General features: G+C 42.4%; 1 protein-coding gene across 3 annotated transcripts in view; it reads right to left on the bottom strand.

The window, feature by feature from the left end:
- The window catches only part of LOC126176852 (prolyl endopeptidase), a 116857-nt gene that overhangs the window by 73370 nt on the left and 27895 nt on the right, over positions 1-15592 (bottom strand). For all 3 annotated transcript variants that reach the window (XM_049924057.1, XM_049924050.1, XM_049924041.1), the window contains exon 3: positions 2649-2872. In XM_049924057.1, the coding sequence (XP_049780014.1) occupies positions 2649-2872 (224 nt within the window). The remainder of the gene's footprint in view (positions 1-2648; positions 2873-15592) is intronic.

Genomic DNA, 15592 nt, shown 5'->3' with positions numbered 1-15592 from the left:
GGAAATGCAAAGCCATGACAAGAGATTCAGGAGATCGAATCTAAGGGCACTCATGCACCCACGTAAGGTGTCCTTCCCCATATGGCCTGCACTTGGGAAGAATTTTGAAAGTGGCAGGTCAAACCATAGAATGGGACCTGAACTATTAGGGATGAAAAGTGAGACACTCCTTTTAGTCACCTCTTATGACAGGCAGGAATAACTTGGGCCTATTCTAACCCCTGGACCTGTAGGGGGGGGGGGGGGGGGGGGACCGGGGAACCAGAAGAGGATTTGGTGTTAATTTGTTTACAATAAATGCTTGTTAATGTCATACACATACAGAGCTTGACTCCAATCTGTCGTCACAACAAACCAGGCAGCAGCACAGCAGCTCACCATCACATGACTAGCAAAAAGAACTAAACAAGATATACCACTTCATACCTGGTTATACTTTACGTTGAGTGAAGACACACACTGTATAAGGTATGTTATGTAATTAAAATTTCACAAGGGGGCAGAAAAGGTCAAGTACACAAACATTTTACAAAAAATGTGAAAAGAAATACCATTGAGAATGCAAATTGTAAAGAATGATTCTGTCTCATGTATCCTTTTGAGCACTTTATCAAAAAAGAATGTAGGAGGAAACAATTATTATGATTGATTCATAGTAGTTGGCATCTCTATGGCACCAGCAGATTATTAGCCTTCAGACTAATACTTCCTACTGTCTCAGCTTCATCTACATCAGCATTCTAATTACTATGTCTTTCTTTAGCTGGTATGAAAGTCATTAGGAACAGCTGTATGTGAAAGAGAATGTAACTGCTCTTGTACAAACCTGACCCAGATTTCCTTTCTTCATCACCCAAATGAAATTATCTTTCTACTCTGCCAGTATCTAAGCACCTGTCAAGAGTGCATGGTAATATACATTATTCATTGGACATCTTGCAACTAGATATTCAATGGAAGTACGACACTATTCATATGAAATTCGAAACTTAACTATGTATTGTATAATACATCAAGTATGGGGAGTTATTTGCATGAAATAAGACAATATGATGCCAACATCGGATGAAGAAATGTATTCTGAAATATATCCAAGACTTTACCAGTATTTAAAGTTTCCTCACTGTATCACTGTTCTCAATCATGAAGTATCAGAATCCAAAACCCAGAACATCTAGGTTCCTTATACTTCAAACAAACATTTTTCTCTAGTACTGTTGGCACTATGTTACTCTAATGTCTTACCTGGGTAGAGACTGGCACTTATGGGAACTGATAGTGACTCAAATTCCCAAAATTACTAAAAAATCTTTGGATGCACCGAATCAAAGTTCTTTGTAAGAAAAACACAAAATGGCTCTTCCTTACATGATCAAGCATTTGGACTGTTGGGAAATTTAATGAGATCCTATGGCAGAAAGCAGTTGACTTATGAAAAAACATTATCAGTGGACTTTATCATGTTGGTATGTTGAGGGTACTTTTGTTATAGGATATAGTAAGTGGAAAATACTGTATCACCATTAGGTGTCAGTGTGGATTGTCTGAAACAAATTGAGGAGTTTACAGTGCTTCACAATTATATTTAATTGAGAGATAGCTTTAAAATGCAAACACCTCATAAGGGAATCTCATGTATAAATGATAGCCACAATGGAAGACCCACTTTGTCTGCAGATAAGGTTCATGCTAAGTTATCAACTACTTTGTTAATGAAGGTCGACTAACATTTAGATCATACGATATGAACAATACTGTGCTTGTTAATAAGAAAAATTTTCCTACACACATTCTCCCCCCCCCTCCCCCTTTGGGTAGCTCAGTTGGTAGAGCACTTGCCTGCATAAGGTAAAGGTCCCAAGTCCAAGACTCAGTGCAGCACAGTTTTAATCTGCCAGGAACTTTCAACAAACAGTTTCTCAGTGAAATATGAAATGACAATTTTTGTTTTTCAATTTTATATCAATCTAAAATAAAATTTAGTAAACATTACTCAGACACACATATATATATCTAATACAAATTCATTTACGGAGCAGAAGAAGTTAACAAGAACATACAAATTTTTTGGGACCTCTTAATTCACTTTGAATTCCTCAAGTATTATTTATGGCAACATAATCTGTACCTTTCTGGGCGTAAGTAAGGTTAAGCTGTGGACAAGTGAAGAATTTTTAGTGTTAAATTTATTAATGTTGTTACTTTCAAAATGTCCTTGATTCTTCAGGAAGATATATGTATGCTATCAAACTGAAGTGATTAATAGAACCCAATTATAAACATATTCTGGATGTAGTTCTTTCTGAACCCCACTGCATTTAAAATAATTTTTCACCACCACTTCAGCCACAATGAATACAGAGTTGAGACACAAGGGAGAATCTGGTCAACACCTAAAGCTGTTACGATCTGTTGTGTGCAGAACCATGTAACCTTGTCAATATTTACTGAGATAAGGGCAAAAGATTTTAAAAATAAATAAGAAAAGTTTTAAAACATAACCAATAATTAAAAAGTGACAATCAGTGATGACTATACTTTACTATTCTTTTGGAGAAATAATAATTATTGTACCCTATAAAACCACACACCTTATAATGCATTTATATATCTAACTATTTATAATAAGCCAAATTAGTGTTCATTACCTCTGATTCTGCAGTCCAGTATTCATATAGAAGAAATATCTCTCTCCATGTCTATATGGGCATGAGTACTTTGGATAGTTCCATAGTTCTGTAAGTCTTGAGTTGATGTCTGATCTCACTGGGCAACTATCAAGATAGGGTCTTGTAACAGCATTTTGTTCATCAACAAATTTAGCTGTTTCAGATGAATCTGGGTCCTCAAGCCATCGGTAAGGATCACTTATCTACAAAACAAATTCTAAAGATATTAACTATATAGTAGTAAGAACTTACAACAGTATTCTTTCATGAGACAGTGGCATACTGTATACACTGCCGTAAAAATCCCAAACTATTTTTCATAACACATTTTAACTTCCTTTCTTTCTTACTGCTGTTCTCCTGAAAGTATTCTGATAAATACTGGTACATCAGCAATAGCATACACAATTAAAAGATACTAAGAAATAGGAATTATAACTATGTATTTTTTTCAGAAGCTTTTACCCCAAAGGTAATGAAACATTATCTGGTCTTTACATCATTATGAAAATACGTTGCAATAATGCAAAATGAGATAAAGTGGTCATAGCTGCACTAACATTTTAATGCTATTATACACCTAAAGGCTTGAGCATGCAGAATGTAGTCTGGTGGCCATTGCAGCCAAGCTGCATCACTGAAATGACCTCACTATTACGTGCGCCACAAAAAGGATAGATATAATATGACGACCACCGACCTGCTGCCATCATGAGTTGCACGTTGTCTCTCAATACAGATTAATCACTGCTGTTCATTCTCCTCATGTGATTTTATGAAAACTATTTGGTGCTAAAAAAAAAAAAAAATTACTCTCACTGCAAACTTTTTGTTATCTATCTTTCAAGGAAACCATATGAAATCTGATTACAGTTATTTCTTACACAGGGTGTACATAAAGCCTGGGAACATTTTCAATTATTTATTGCACAAGAACCAAACATTGTACACATATCACACATATAGCATTTTGAAGAGAAACCCTAAAGGTTTTTTTCCATGTATACTGCCACAGCGTAGTCTGGTAATTTTTGGATAGTCAGCACTAGTCACAAACACGGCATGTTCAAGTGCAGAGTGAGCTTTCTGTGTTGAGTTCGACAAAAACAAGTGTGCTACAGCTGTTCAACTGATGTTTAGAATAAAGTATGGTAAGAAGCCACCAATCAGGAAAGCCATTTACCACTGGCACAACAAATTCGTTATGACTGGTTGCTTGTGCCCGACAAAGAGAATCAGGCATCCCAGTGGAAGTTAAGTGAATGTGAAGCGCATACAAGAGACATTCATAAGGAGTCCAAAGAAACCAGTGCATCATGCATCCCATGAAACCAAAATGGCTCCAATGACAGCATGGAAAGTCCTGCGACAGAAGCTGTCTATGAAACCATTCAAATTGGACAAAGACAAGAGGAGTTTTAAGTTTTGTACGCAGTTGCAACAACTGAATGATGGGGATGGATGGCATTGTTGATCGCTTAATTTTTTAGCTACGAAGCCACTTTTCATACTAATGGGAAAGTGAACAGGCATAACTGTTGAATCAGGGCTACAAAGCATCCACACGAATGCACTGAATTTGAGTTTGATTCCCAAAAGGTAGATGTTTTTTGTGCCTTTTCACATCAAAAACTGTACGAGCCATTCTTCTTTGCTGAGAGCACTGTCACTGGACATCTTGCAGCAATGGCTGATGCCTCAAATGCAATAGGACTCTCCATCTTTCAGCAGGATGGGGCACCACCCCATTTTCATAGTGAAGTTCGTGGGTACCTGAACACAGAGCTGCCGCACCGATGGATCTGCCGTGCTACAGAAAAGGACAGATGTTTCATGAAATGGCCTCCTCATTCATCAGATCTCACCCGGCATGACTTTTTCTTATGGGGACACAAAGATCTGGTGTATGTACCACCTCTACCATGTGATGTAGCAGAGCTCTGGGAGAGAATATGGGAAGTGACTGCTACAGCCGACGATGCCATGCTGGGATGGGTATGGCAAGAATTCTATTACCGTATTGACATCTGCTGGGTCACTCACTCATGGTTTGCATATCGAATGTTTGTAAAAAAAATTCAGAGCTTCTCTTCAAAATTCAATAAGTATGACATCTGTACAATGCTTAGTTCTAGTGCAATAAATAATTGACAGTGTTCCTAGACTTTATGTACAGCCTGTATTTATGTTATGTAACATTCAGAACTCAATTGTCAGTCTCCCTAACCAGTCCCATGCAATTCTCAAAAATTCTTCAGGAAAAATCAGTTTTGAATTTTTCTGAGGTTGTTTATTTCACTAAAGTGAAGACAATTTTTTCAGCAGGCCATATGGCTCTGTGGGAGAACACTCTTCTCTCTCATTGGGTGGCAGGGTTCAGTACATATGATGAAACATTTTAAACAAAGTTGCATGCTCCCTGAGCATTTCGGTGAAACATAAAACATATAAAAGTGTGGCGGAGGCAAGAGGAGGGGAGGGAGGGAGGAGGCAGCAGTAGGAGAGAGGGCGAAGGAATGCAGTGCTCACGATGTAATCGCTGATTTGAGTCTTTTGTTTTGGTTATTATTCTCTTTTTTATGTTCAAGTGCTTACATCATTTAAATATAAAATTCACCAAACATATGCCAACTAATTTTTATGAGATATGCACTTCATCTTATTTCTAATTACATATTGTACACAAAATTAAGAAATTATATTTAAAAACAACTGTAATTGCCAATCTTTAATAAAAGATTAATAATAAATACCATTAATAAAACACTTTTTTCACCTCTATTTTACATCTCGTGGAAATAATTGTACAAACACCTTTGTTTAAAAATATGCACACCAGCCGGGAATCAAACCTTGGTCACGCACGTGACAGGTGAGCATTTTACCACAGAGCTACATAGTCCACTGAAGGGAATTGTCCTGCTTTAGAGAAAGAATGATGATCAGAAAATTTTAAAGTTAACTTTCGCGAGAATTTTTGAGAGTTGTGTTGAACTGCTTTTGTTGATTAATGTGCAAGTTCTGAACTTCATGTACCATAACTTAAAAATTATAAAAATTGCAGAAACTTGATTGCCATTTGGTCTCCTTGTTAGTTCTTATGGTACTTTGAAATAAAGTAAGTCATTGCAAATATTTTGGAAAATTTGCTGTGAATTATGCTGCCACAAGCTACTATACTTTTCAATCCAGCAATGAAATACTGAGCAAATTGATTGTATACAATGGTGAAATGCTGGGCATCCTTAAAGTTGTTCTGATGCTCAGACTATAGCATAGCAAGTTATACCATGCTGAATATTTCAGAAACTGTTCAAGATATTAAAAGAAGGTTTTTGCTACAAGATAGTATGCAAATGTATGGGATTTTTGCTTTATGATTAATACAGATGTATCAAAATATGGAAGTGATTACTGTTTTCTTTCTTAAATGGAACGAGGAACAAAGTACTTTTTATGAGCACTGACTAGCTCGTACAAAGACGTACAGAAATACAGCACAGATAAATTACAGTCAAATTTTTTTTACAAGTAGGCCAGAAAATACACACACTACCACATCTGGTTAAAAAAAAATAATATGCCTATAATGCAATTACAGTTTGATTCATGTTAATTATTCTTTTAATTCTAATCAGTTCTGTACCCGGGCCAAGAGGAATATTTGATACGAGTCGTCAGCTTTGACCAGTAATGTAATGTTAATGGCTGCTGTGACATCACACACTGGTGTGTATAATCATGGTTTTGTTACTAGTTGGCAAAGCCCACAAATGTGAAAGCAAAAAACCTTGTTGTGGTGACAGATTGATCTGTAGCTTAGCCCAAGTTTTAGAGTAGATTAGAAGGTGATAGTTTTGTGTTGAGATGGCGAAGCTAATGAATGAGATCTGGTTGTGGTTGTACATTGATGTGTAGTTCATGGAGGGAGAAAAAAAAACTGCTTACATCATGTTGCAGTCATTTTGTTTACAACTTTTGTCACATGTTTCCTATGTCACTAGTCAAAAATGATGACTCTTGTAGAATATGCCTCTTCATCCCTGCTCCCTACCTGCTTACATAAAAATAATACACAAAGTTACAGGATTTCTTTAGAATTGCACCTGAAGACATGTGTTCCTAACTGAAGTTGTGTAAAATGTATTGTGTAGCAGCAAAAGCAGCAGAACATTATGTTAATACGAAGAGGAATGTACCATGCCTCTTCCATGTCCCTATGCTTTTCAAACTGTGAGAGGGATATACTGGCAGAGGGCTACGGGTAGATGTGAAGTTACGAGGATAGTTTATGAGCCTACCTGGCTATCTAGGTAAGTCCATTGTCCACAGAAAGCATGATTCCACATTTGGATCACAGTCCAGCATGCATTTTCAATCTACCAGGGAGTTTCAAAACAATACACACTCCATTGCAGAGTGTATAATTATAATTCTAATGACTAACACCTTTTCAGAATCTTATTTATTGTCAAGATACAGACATCATGTTTGATTTGTCAGATGAAACTACACTTATTTATTTGGTGAGAAATTTATTTATATAACTTTTTTTAAATTACAAAGTTTAAGTGCACATAAGCTTGTATTTTCTACTCCACCTCGCACACAGGTTTAAGCCCCTATCAACAGCAAATTGCTTCATAAAGATAAAATAGTTCATCAATCGTGATTCCCCTCGGTGGGTTTAAACTGAGTACTCTGCTTACTTAGGTCAAGTCTGTATGGAGGTATACTAAATTTCATTTGCTGTGTCAATATATTGTTCATAACATTTCCATTGTCGAATCACTATTAATTTGTAAAGTATTTTATGTCTATAATTGTGTTTACTATAGAAAAATCAGCTGACATGGCACCAAGTTAGGGAGAAAGTTGTCAAAATGTTAGCAATTATTTACTTTCTTTTCAGTGGCACTGCTGCTGGGGTTGAAAATGCAGCAATCTGCCAGAAGGAAACCCATTTTACTTTAAGACTTAAAAGCACTTGTTCACCTCACTTAAGGGAGATCAATTCCATAGCTTGTTGCCATTCCATACAGAATAAAGAAAAGAACAAAATTAGTATCAAAGAACAGACTGACCACTGCAAAGTAGTCATGATATGCATGCAATATCACACCAAAAGTGAATCACAAAAATGCATCAAGACCAGCAGAAACAGTGCTTTTTGGATATGCTGCAAAAAAAAAAAAAAAATAAAATAATAAATATCCGAATTGAACCCTGCCTGGAACAGTTCCGTCCTCCATCACAGCGAGACCCACCTCCTCTTCCTTCCTCTTCCTCAAAATCACCCTCTCCAAACCTTCCAGGAATTTCTGACTTCCAGCCTTGCCTCTCAATCCTCCTTAAAAAACCTTATACACAAATATTCTGCACGTCCAGGGCCTCGCTGCGATGGAGCACCTCCTTTCACACCGATCACCTGCCACCCTACCTAAAATCTCTTTCCTCATTACCTTAGCCAGCTTCATCCTGACCCACAACTTCTTCACTTTTGAAGGCCAGACATACCAACAATTAAAGGGAACAGCCATGGGTACCAGGATGGCCCCCTCGTACACCAATCTATTCATGGGTCGCTTAGAGGAAGCCTTCTTGGTTACCCAGGCCTGCCAACCCAAAGTTTGGTACAGATTTATTGATGACATCTTTATGATCTGGACTCACAGCGAAGAAGAACTCCAGAATTTCCTCTCCAACCTCAACTCATTTGGTTCCATCACATTCACCTGGTCCTACTCTAAATCCCATGCCACTTTCCTTGATGTTGACCTCCACCTGTCCAATGGCCAGCTTCACACGTCCGTCCACGTCAAACCCACCAACAAGCAACAGTACCTCCATTATGACAGCTGCCACCCATTCCAAATCAAACGGTCCCTTCCCTACAGCCTAGGTCTTTGTGGCACACGAATCTGCTCCAGTCCGAAATCCCTGAACCATTACACCAACAACCTGAAAACAGCTTTCGCATCCCGCAACTACCCTCCCGACCTGGTACAGAAGCAAATAACCAGAGCCACTTCCTCATCTCCTCAAACCCAGAACCTCCCACAGAAGAACCCCAAAAGTGCCCCACTTGTGACAGGATACTTTCCGGGACTGGATCAGACTCTGAATGTGGCTCTCCAGCAGGGATACGACTTCCTCAAATCCTGCCCTGAAATGAGATCCATCCTTCATGAAATCCTCCCCACTCCACGAAAAGTGTCTTTCTGCCGTCCACCTAACCTTCGTAACCTCTTAGTTCATCCCTACGAAATCCCCAAACCACTTTCCCTACACTCTGGCTCCTACCCTTGTAACTGCCCCCGGTGTAAAACCTGTCCCATGCACCCTCCCACAACCACCTACTCCAGTCCTGCAACCCGGAAGGTGTACACGATCAAAGGCAGAGCCACGTGTGAAAGCACCCACGTGATTTACCAACTGACCTGCCTACACTGTGAAACTTTCTATGTGGGAATGACCAGCAACAAACTGTCCATTCGCATGAATGTACACAGGCAGACAGTGTTTGTTGGTAATGAGGATCACCCTGTGGCTAAACATGCCTTGGTGCGCGGCCAGCACATCTTGGCACAGTGTTACACTGTCCGGGTTATCTGGATACTTCCCACTGACACCAACCTGTCAGAACTCCAGAGATGGGAACGTGCCCTTCAGTATATCCTCTCTTCTCGCAATCCGCCAGGCCTCAATCTCCGCTAATTTCAATTTGCTGCCGCTCATACCTCACCTGTCTTCCAACAACATCTTTGCCTCTGTACTTCCGCCTTGACTGACATCTCTGCCCAAACTCTTTGCCTTTACAAATGTCTGCTTGTGTGTGCGCGCGCGAGTGTGTACATGTCCTTTCCTCCCCCCCCCTCCCTCCCCCCCAAGGTAAGTCTTTCCACTCCCGGGATTGGAATGACTCCTTACCCTCTCCCTTAAAACCCACATCCTTTCATCTTTCCCTCTCTCCTGATGAAGCAACTGTTGGTTGCGAAAGCTTGAATTTTGTGTGTATGTTTGTGTGTCTATCGACCCGCCAGCACTTTCATTTGGTAAGTCACATCATCTTTGTTTTTAGATATATTTTTCCCACATGGAATGTCCCCCCCCCCCCCCCCCCCCATGAAGGAAACATTCCACGTGGGAAAAATATATCTAAAAACAAAGATGATTTGACTTACCAAACGAAAGCGCTGGCACGTCGATAGACACACAAACAAACACAAACATACACACAAAATTCTAGCTTTCGCAACCAACGGTTGCCTCGTCAGGAAAGAGGGAAGGAGAGGGAAAGACGAAAGGATTTGGGTTTTAAGGGAGAGGGTAAGGAGTCATTCCAATCCCGGGAGGGGAAAGACTTACCTTAGGGGGGAAAAAAGGACGGGTATACACGCGCGTGCACACACACACACACACACACACACACACACACACACACACACACACACACACAGATTATATATATAGGGGGAAACATTCCACGTGGGAAAAATATATCTAAAAACAAAGATGATGTGACTTACCAAATGAAAGTGCTGGCGGGTCGATAGACACACAAACATACACACAAAATTCAAGCATATATATATATATTTAAAAAGAAAGATGATGAGACTTACCAAACAAAAGCGCTGGCAGGTCGATAGACACACAGACAAACACAAACATACACACAAAATCTAGCTTTCGCAACCAATGGTTGCCTCGTCAGGAAAGAGGGAAGGAGAGGGAAAGACAAAAGGATTTGGGTTTTAAGGGAGAGGGTAAGGAGTCATTCCAATCCCGGGAGCGGAAAGACTTACCTTAGGGGGAAAAAAGGAGGGAAAAAAGGACAGGTATACACTCGCACACACACACATATCCATCCTCATATACACAGACACAAGCAGATATATATATATATATATATATATATATATATATATATATATATATATATATATATATATATATATATATCCCCAAGCCTTTTGAAGCTTAGCTGCCGAGATGCTCCACCAGATGTCAATGATGACACAAAGACATACAGATCTCTGTAAAGCACAATAGTGACTTACGGATCTGCTGGATACACCATTTTATATGAGTATTCCAATGTTCATATCCTGTTTTAGCACAGAGGTGTTGGGAGATATCTCGAATGCAGTGTGCTTCTGTACTCCATGACCCACCTTATACTAAGTGGTAGAGGGTACTTCTGGCATCACTATCTTTCCCCTCTTCTTTGTTCCATCTGCAAATGCCTTGTGGAAAGAATGATTGTTAGCGAACCTTCATACATGCTTCAATTTCCCTGATTTTGTGATTATGGTTATTTTGTAAGAAGTTTGTGGAAGGAAGTAAAACTGCACGCTCTTCCTGGAACATATCCTCTTGGAATTTCAATAGTAAGCCTCTCTGTTATGTGAAACACCTCTCCTCTAGTGTCTGCTGTTGAAGCTGCTGAACATCATAATGCTTTCAGACCAACAAAGTCATCCCAAGACAAAATGCGCCATTCTTTGTGGATTTGCTCTAACTCACCTTTTAATCCAATATAACAACAATCGAAGTCTGATTAGCAAGACTCAGACTGAATCTGATCAAGTCTTTTGTAAACCACTTCTTTAGCGGATTAATTATATTTTGGTGACATTCCCACAATGAATCTAAGCTTGGTATCTGCTATTCATGCAATTTGATGCAACCATTCCACTTTAGATTGTTCCTGAAGATTACTCTTGGGGAGCTCACAGTACCTCATGTTTCCAGTGATCTGTCACCAACAGTGTAACTGAACATTAGTGGATTACTTTGTCCATGTATGCATAATACATTACATTCGTTTACATTCAGGTGCACCAATTGTCAATTCTTTGTAGGTCTTCCTGCATTTGGTTGCTTTCTTCTGGCATTCCAACCTCCATATGTGAGGCCTGTTCAAAAAACTTACAGAACTTTGTCCAGTTTTTCCATGCTTACCTTTTCCTTATTATGCATGGTATCATTCAAACTACTTTCCTCCACAATTGATACACCGCTCGCAACACTGATTCCACTTCCAGAAGCAGTCTTGATACGCCTTTTGCTGGATCACACAAAGTGCCATCTGCGAATTTTCTTTTGCCTTTTCTATTGATGCACATCTTAACAAAAGAAAGTCCACAGGGGCCATGTCTGGACAGTAAGAAGGAAGAGTCAACACAGTGATTTCATTTTTTGCGTAATAGTCACACAACGGCAGGGACAAATGTGCAAATACATTATCATGATGCAAGAACACAATTAATTCCAAGATAATGTGTTCGGATTTCACTACATGATCCAACTGAAATGTTGATTTCTTCTGCAATCTCTGTGACAGTCAGCCTTAATTGGCACACACTATTTCGTTGACATTCCCGACATGAGTGTCATCGGTAGATGAAGAGCTTCCTTTTTTTTTGGTTGGGTTTAAGGGCACTCAACTGCTGAGGTCATTAGCGCCCAGTCACTGTTGTTACAGCATATGGAATCTGGTAAAACTCAAGGGGATGGAGGAGACACCAGAAGGACCTGACAAGGATGGAGATAAAATAAGTAAAAAGATTAAATGTCTTTGGACAAGCCAGTTAAAGTTATAAAACGCAGAATACGAGCAGCTGCTCGAGCGTCATCAGCTAAAACATCCGATAAAGTAGATGGCAGGGACAGGACAACACGAAATTGACTAAAACGGGGACACAACAATAAAACATGGCGCACCGTTAATGCCTGACCACAAGGGCACTGCGGGGCTGGGTCACCGGAGAGCAGGTAGCGGTGGCTAAACCGGCAATGCCCAATCCGCAACCTGGTCAGAAGAACCTCCTCACGCCGAGATGGTCGGGAGGATGTTGTCCAAGCAGTTGGGAGCGGTTTTACTGCCCGGAGCTTGTTTCCTTGGAGGGATGACCAAGTATCCCACCACAACGACACAAGCCTCTTACATACATCCCCACGAACGTCAGATGACGGGACACAATGGGAGGCTGGCCGAGGCAGGAGGACTGCAGCCTTGGCTGCAGCATCCGCAGCCTCATTCCCAGGCACTCCTACATGTCCGGGAACCCACAGAAAGCCGACAGAACCACCATTATCAGCAAAAGAATGGAGGGATTGCTGTATCCGTTGAATCAAGGGATGGACCGGATAGGGAGCTCCAAGGCTCTGAAGAGCACTGAGTGAGTCAGAGCAGAGTACATATGATGAATGGCGGTGGCGGCGGGCATACTGAGCGGCCTGATGGAGAGCAAAAAGCTCGGCCGTAAAGCTGGAACATTGGTCGAGGAGCCGGTATTTAAAGGTGGCGGCCCCGACGACAAAGGCACAGCCGACACCATCGTCAGTTTTGGAGCCATCGGTGTAAATAAAGGCGTGACCGGCAAGTCGAGCACTAAGTTCGACAAACCGTGAGCAATACACTGCAGCCGGAGTACCCTCCTTCGGGAGTGAGCTGAGGTCGAGATAAATATGAATCGGAGCCTGGAGCCAAGGTGGTGTCGGGCTCTCACCCTCTCTGAAGGTGGTAGGGAGGGCAAAATCCAATTGTCGAAGCAGGGGACAGAAGCGGACTCCGGGGGGCAGCAGGGCAGACACATACAACCCGTACTGACGGTCGAGAGAATCGGCGAAGAAGGACTTGTAAGAGGGGTGGTCGGGCATAGACGACAGCCGGCAGGCATACCGACACAGCAGTACGTCGCGCCGGTAGGTCAATGGTAACTCGGCAGCTTCAGCATAAAGACTCTCGACAGGACTAGTGTAGAAGGCTCCGGTCGCAAGACGTATCCCCCGATGGTGGATGGAGTTGAGCCGGCGTAAGAGGGACGGCCGAGCGGACGAGTAGACGAAGCTCTCATAATCCAGCTTCGATCGGACTATGGACCGATACAAGTGAAGCAGGACAGTGCGATCCGCTCCCCAAGATGAACCGCTAAGAACTCTAAGGACATTAAGGGAACATGTACAACGGGCCGCCAAATAAGAGACATGTGGAGACCATCACAGTTTCCTGTCCAACGTGAGCCCTAGAAACTTAGTTGTGTCCACGAATGGGAGAATAACGGGGCCGAGATGTAAGGATGGCGGAAGGAACGCTTTATATCGCCAAAAGTTGATACAAACCGTCTTTTCTTCAGAGAACCGGAAGCCATTCGCCACGCTCCAGGAGTAGAGGCTGTCTAGACAACGCTGAAGGCAGCGCTCCAGGCGGCATGTTCTCTGGGCACTGCAGTAGATCGCGAAGTCATCGACAAAGAGAGAGCCTGAGACATGAGGTGGAATGCAATCCATAATTGGATTGATCGCGATGGCAAAAAGGGCTACGCTCAAGACGGAGCCCTGAGGCACTCCGTTGTCCTGGAGGAAGATGTCTGACAATACGGAACCCACACATACCCTAAACTTTCGATCCGTTAAAAAGGAATCAATAAAAAGGGGCAGGCGACCGCGTAGGCCCCACCTGTGCAGAGTGCGGAGGATACCTCCTCTCCAACAGGTATCATAAGCCTTCTCCAAGTCTAAGAACACGGCTACCGTTTGGCGCCTTCGCAAAAAGTTGTTCATGATGAATGTCGACAAGGTCACAAGGTGGTCAACAGCGGAGCGGCGGCGACGAAAGCCGCATTGGACATTAGTAAGTAGCCGTCGAGATTCAAGAATCCAGACTAACCGAGCATTAACCATGCGCTCCATCACAGCTTGTAAGAGAAATGGGGCAGTAACTAGAAGGACGGTGTCTATCCTTCCCGGGTTTGGGTATAGGAACAACAACGGCGTCACGCCAACGCATGGGGACTTGACCTTTGGTCCAGACGCGATTGTAGGTACGAAGAAGGAAGCTTTTGCCCGCCGGAGAAAGGTGTGCCAGCATCTGAACGTGAATGGCATCTGGCCCCGGAGCAGAGGACCGGGACAGTGCAAGCGCACGTTCGAGTTCCCGCATAGTAAAGGGGGCATTATAAGTTTCCAGATTCAGCAAGTGGAAGGAAGGTCGCCGAGCCTCTTCTGCCTCTTTCCTGGGAAGGAACGCAGGATGGTAATGGGCGGAGCTTGAAACCTCCGCGAAAAAGCGGCCAAAGGCGTTGGAGACAGCCACAGGATCAACAAGGACCGCATTACCTGAGGTCAGGCCAGGTACCGAGGAGTGGGCCTTAATGCCCGACAGCCGGCGCAGGCTACCCCAAACGACGGAAGAGGGAGTAAAACTGTTAAAGGAGCTGGTGAAAGAGGCCCAACAAGCTTTTTTGCTGTCTTTGATGACTCTACGGCATTGCACTCTGAGTCGTTTGTATTCAATACAATTCGCCAACGTAGGATGGCGGCGAAAGGTGCGTAAAGCACGTCGTCGAGCATGGATAGCATCCCTACAAGCCTCGTTCCACCAGGGGACGGAAACGCGACGTGAAGAAGAAGAAGTAGTACGAGGAATGGAACGTTCGGCAGCATTGATGATAACAGCCCTGAGGCATTCGACCTGACTGTCACAACTGGGAAAATCGTGGTCCGGAAAGGTCGCCAGGGATGAGTGAAGTCCCCAGTCAGCTTTCAGTATGTTCCAGCTCGAAGGACGTGGGGATGGGGTGTGGGGCAGGAGACGAACGACACAGGTGAAGTGGTCGCTCGAATAGGTGTCAGAAAGGACATACCACTCGAACCGACGGGCAAGAGTGGTAGAACAGATCGAGAGGTCCAAGTGGGAGTAGGTATGAGTAGAGTCCGAGAGGAAAGTCGGGGCGCCGGTATTGAGGTAGACAAGATTGAGATGGTTGAAGACATCTGCCAAGAGAGAGCCTCTTTGACAGGATGCAGGAGAGCCCCAAAGGGGATGATGGGCATTGAAGTCGCCAAACAATAAACGGCGGGGGAAGCTGAACGATCAGGTGCATCATGTCAGCCCGACTAACAGCAGACGACGG

This window comes from Schistocerca cancellata, chromosome 1, assembly GCF_023864275.1.
Source record: "Schistocerca cancellata isolate TAMUIC-IGC-003103 chromosome 1, iqSchCanc2.1, whole genome shotgun sequence".
NCBI classification, from domain to species: Eukaryota; Metazoa; Arthropoda; class Insecta; order Orthoptera; family Acrididae; genus Schistocerca; species Schistocerca cancellata.
This window is presented reverse-complemented; position numbering and strand designations above follow the sequence as displayed.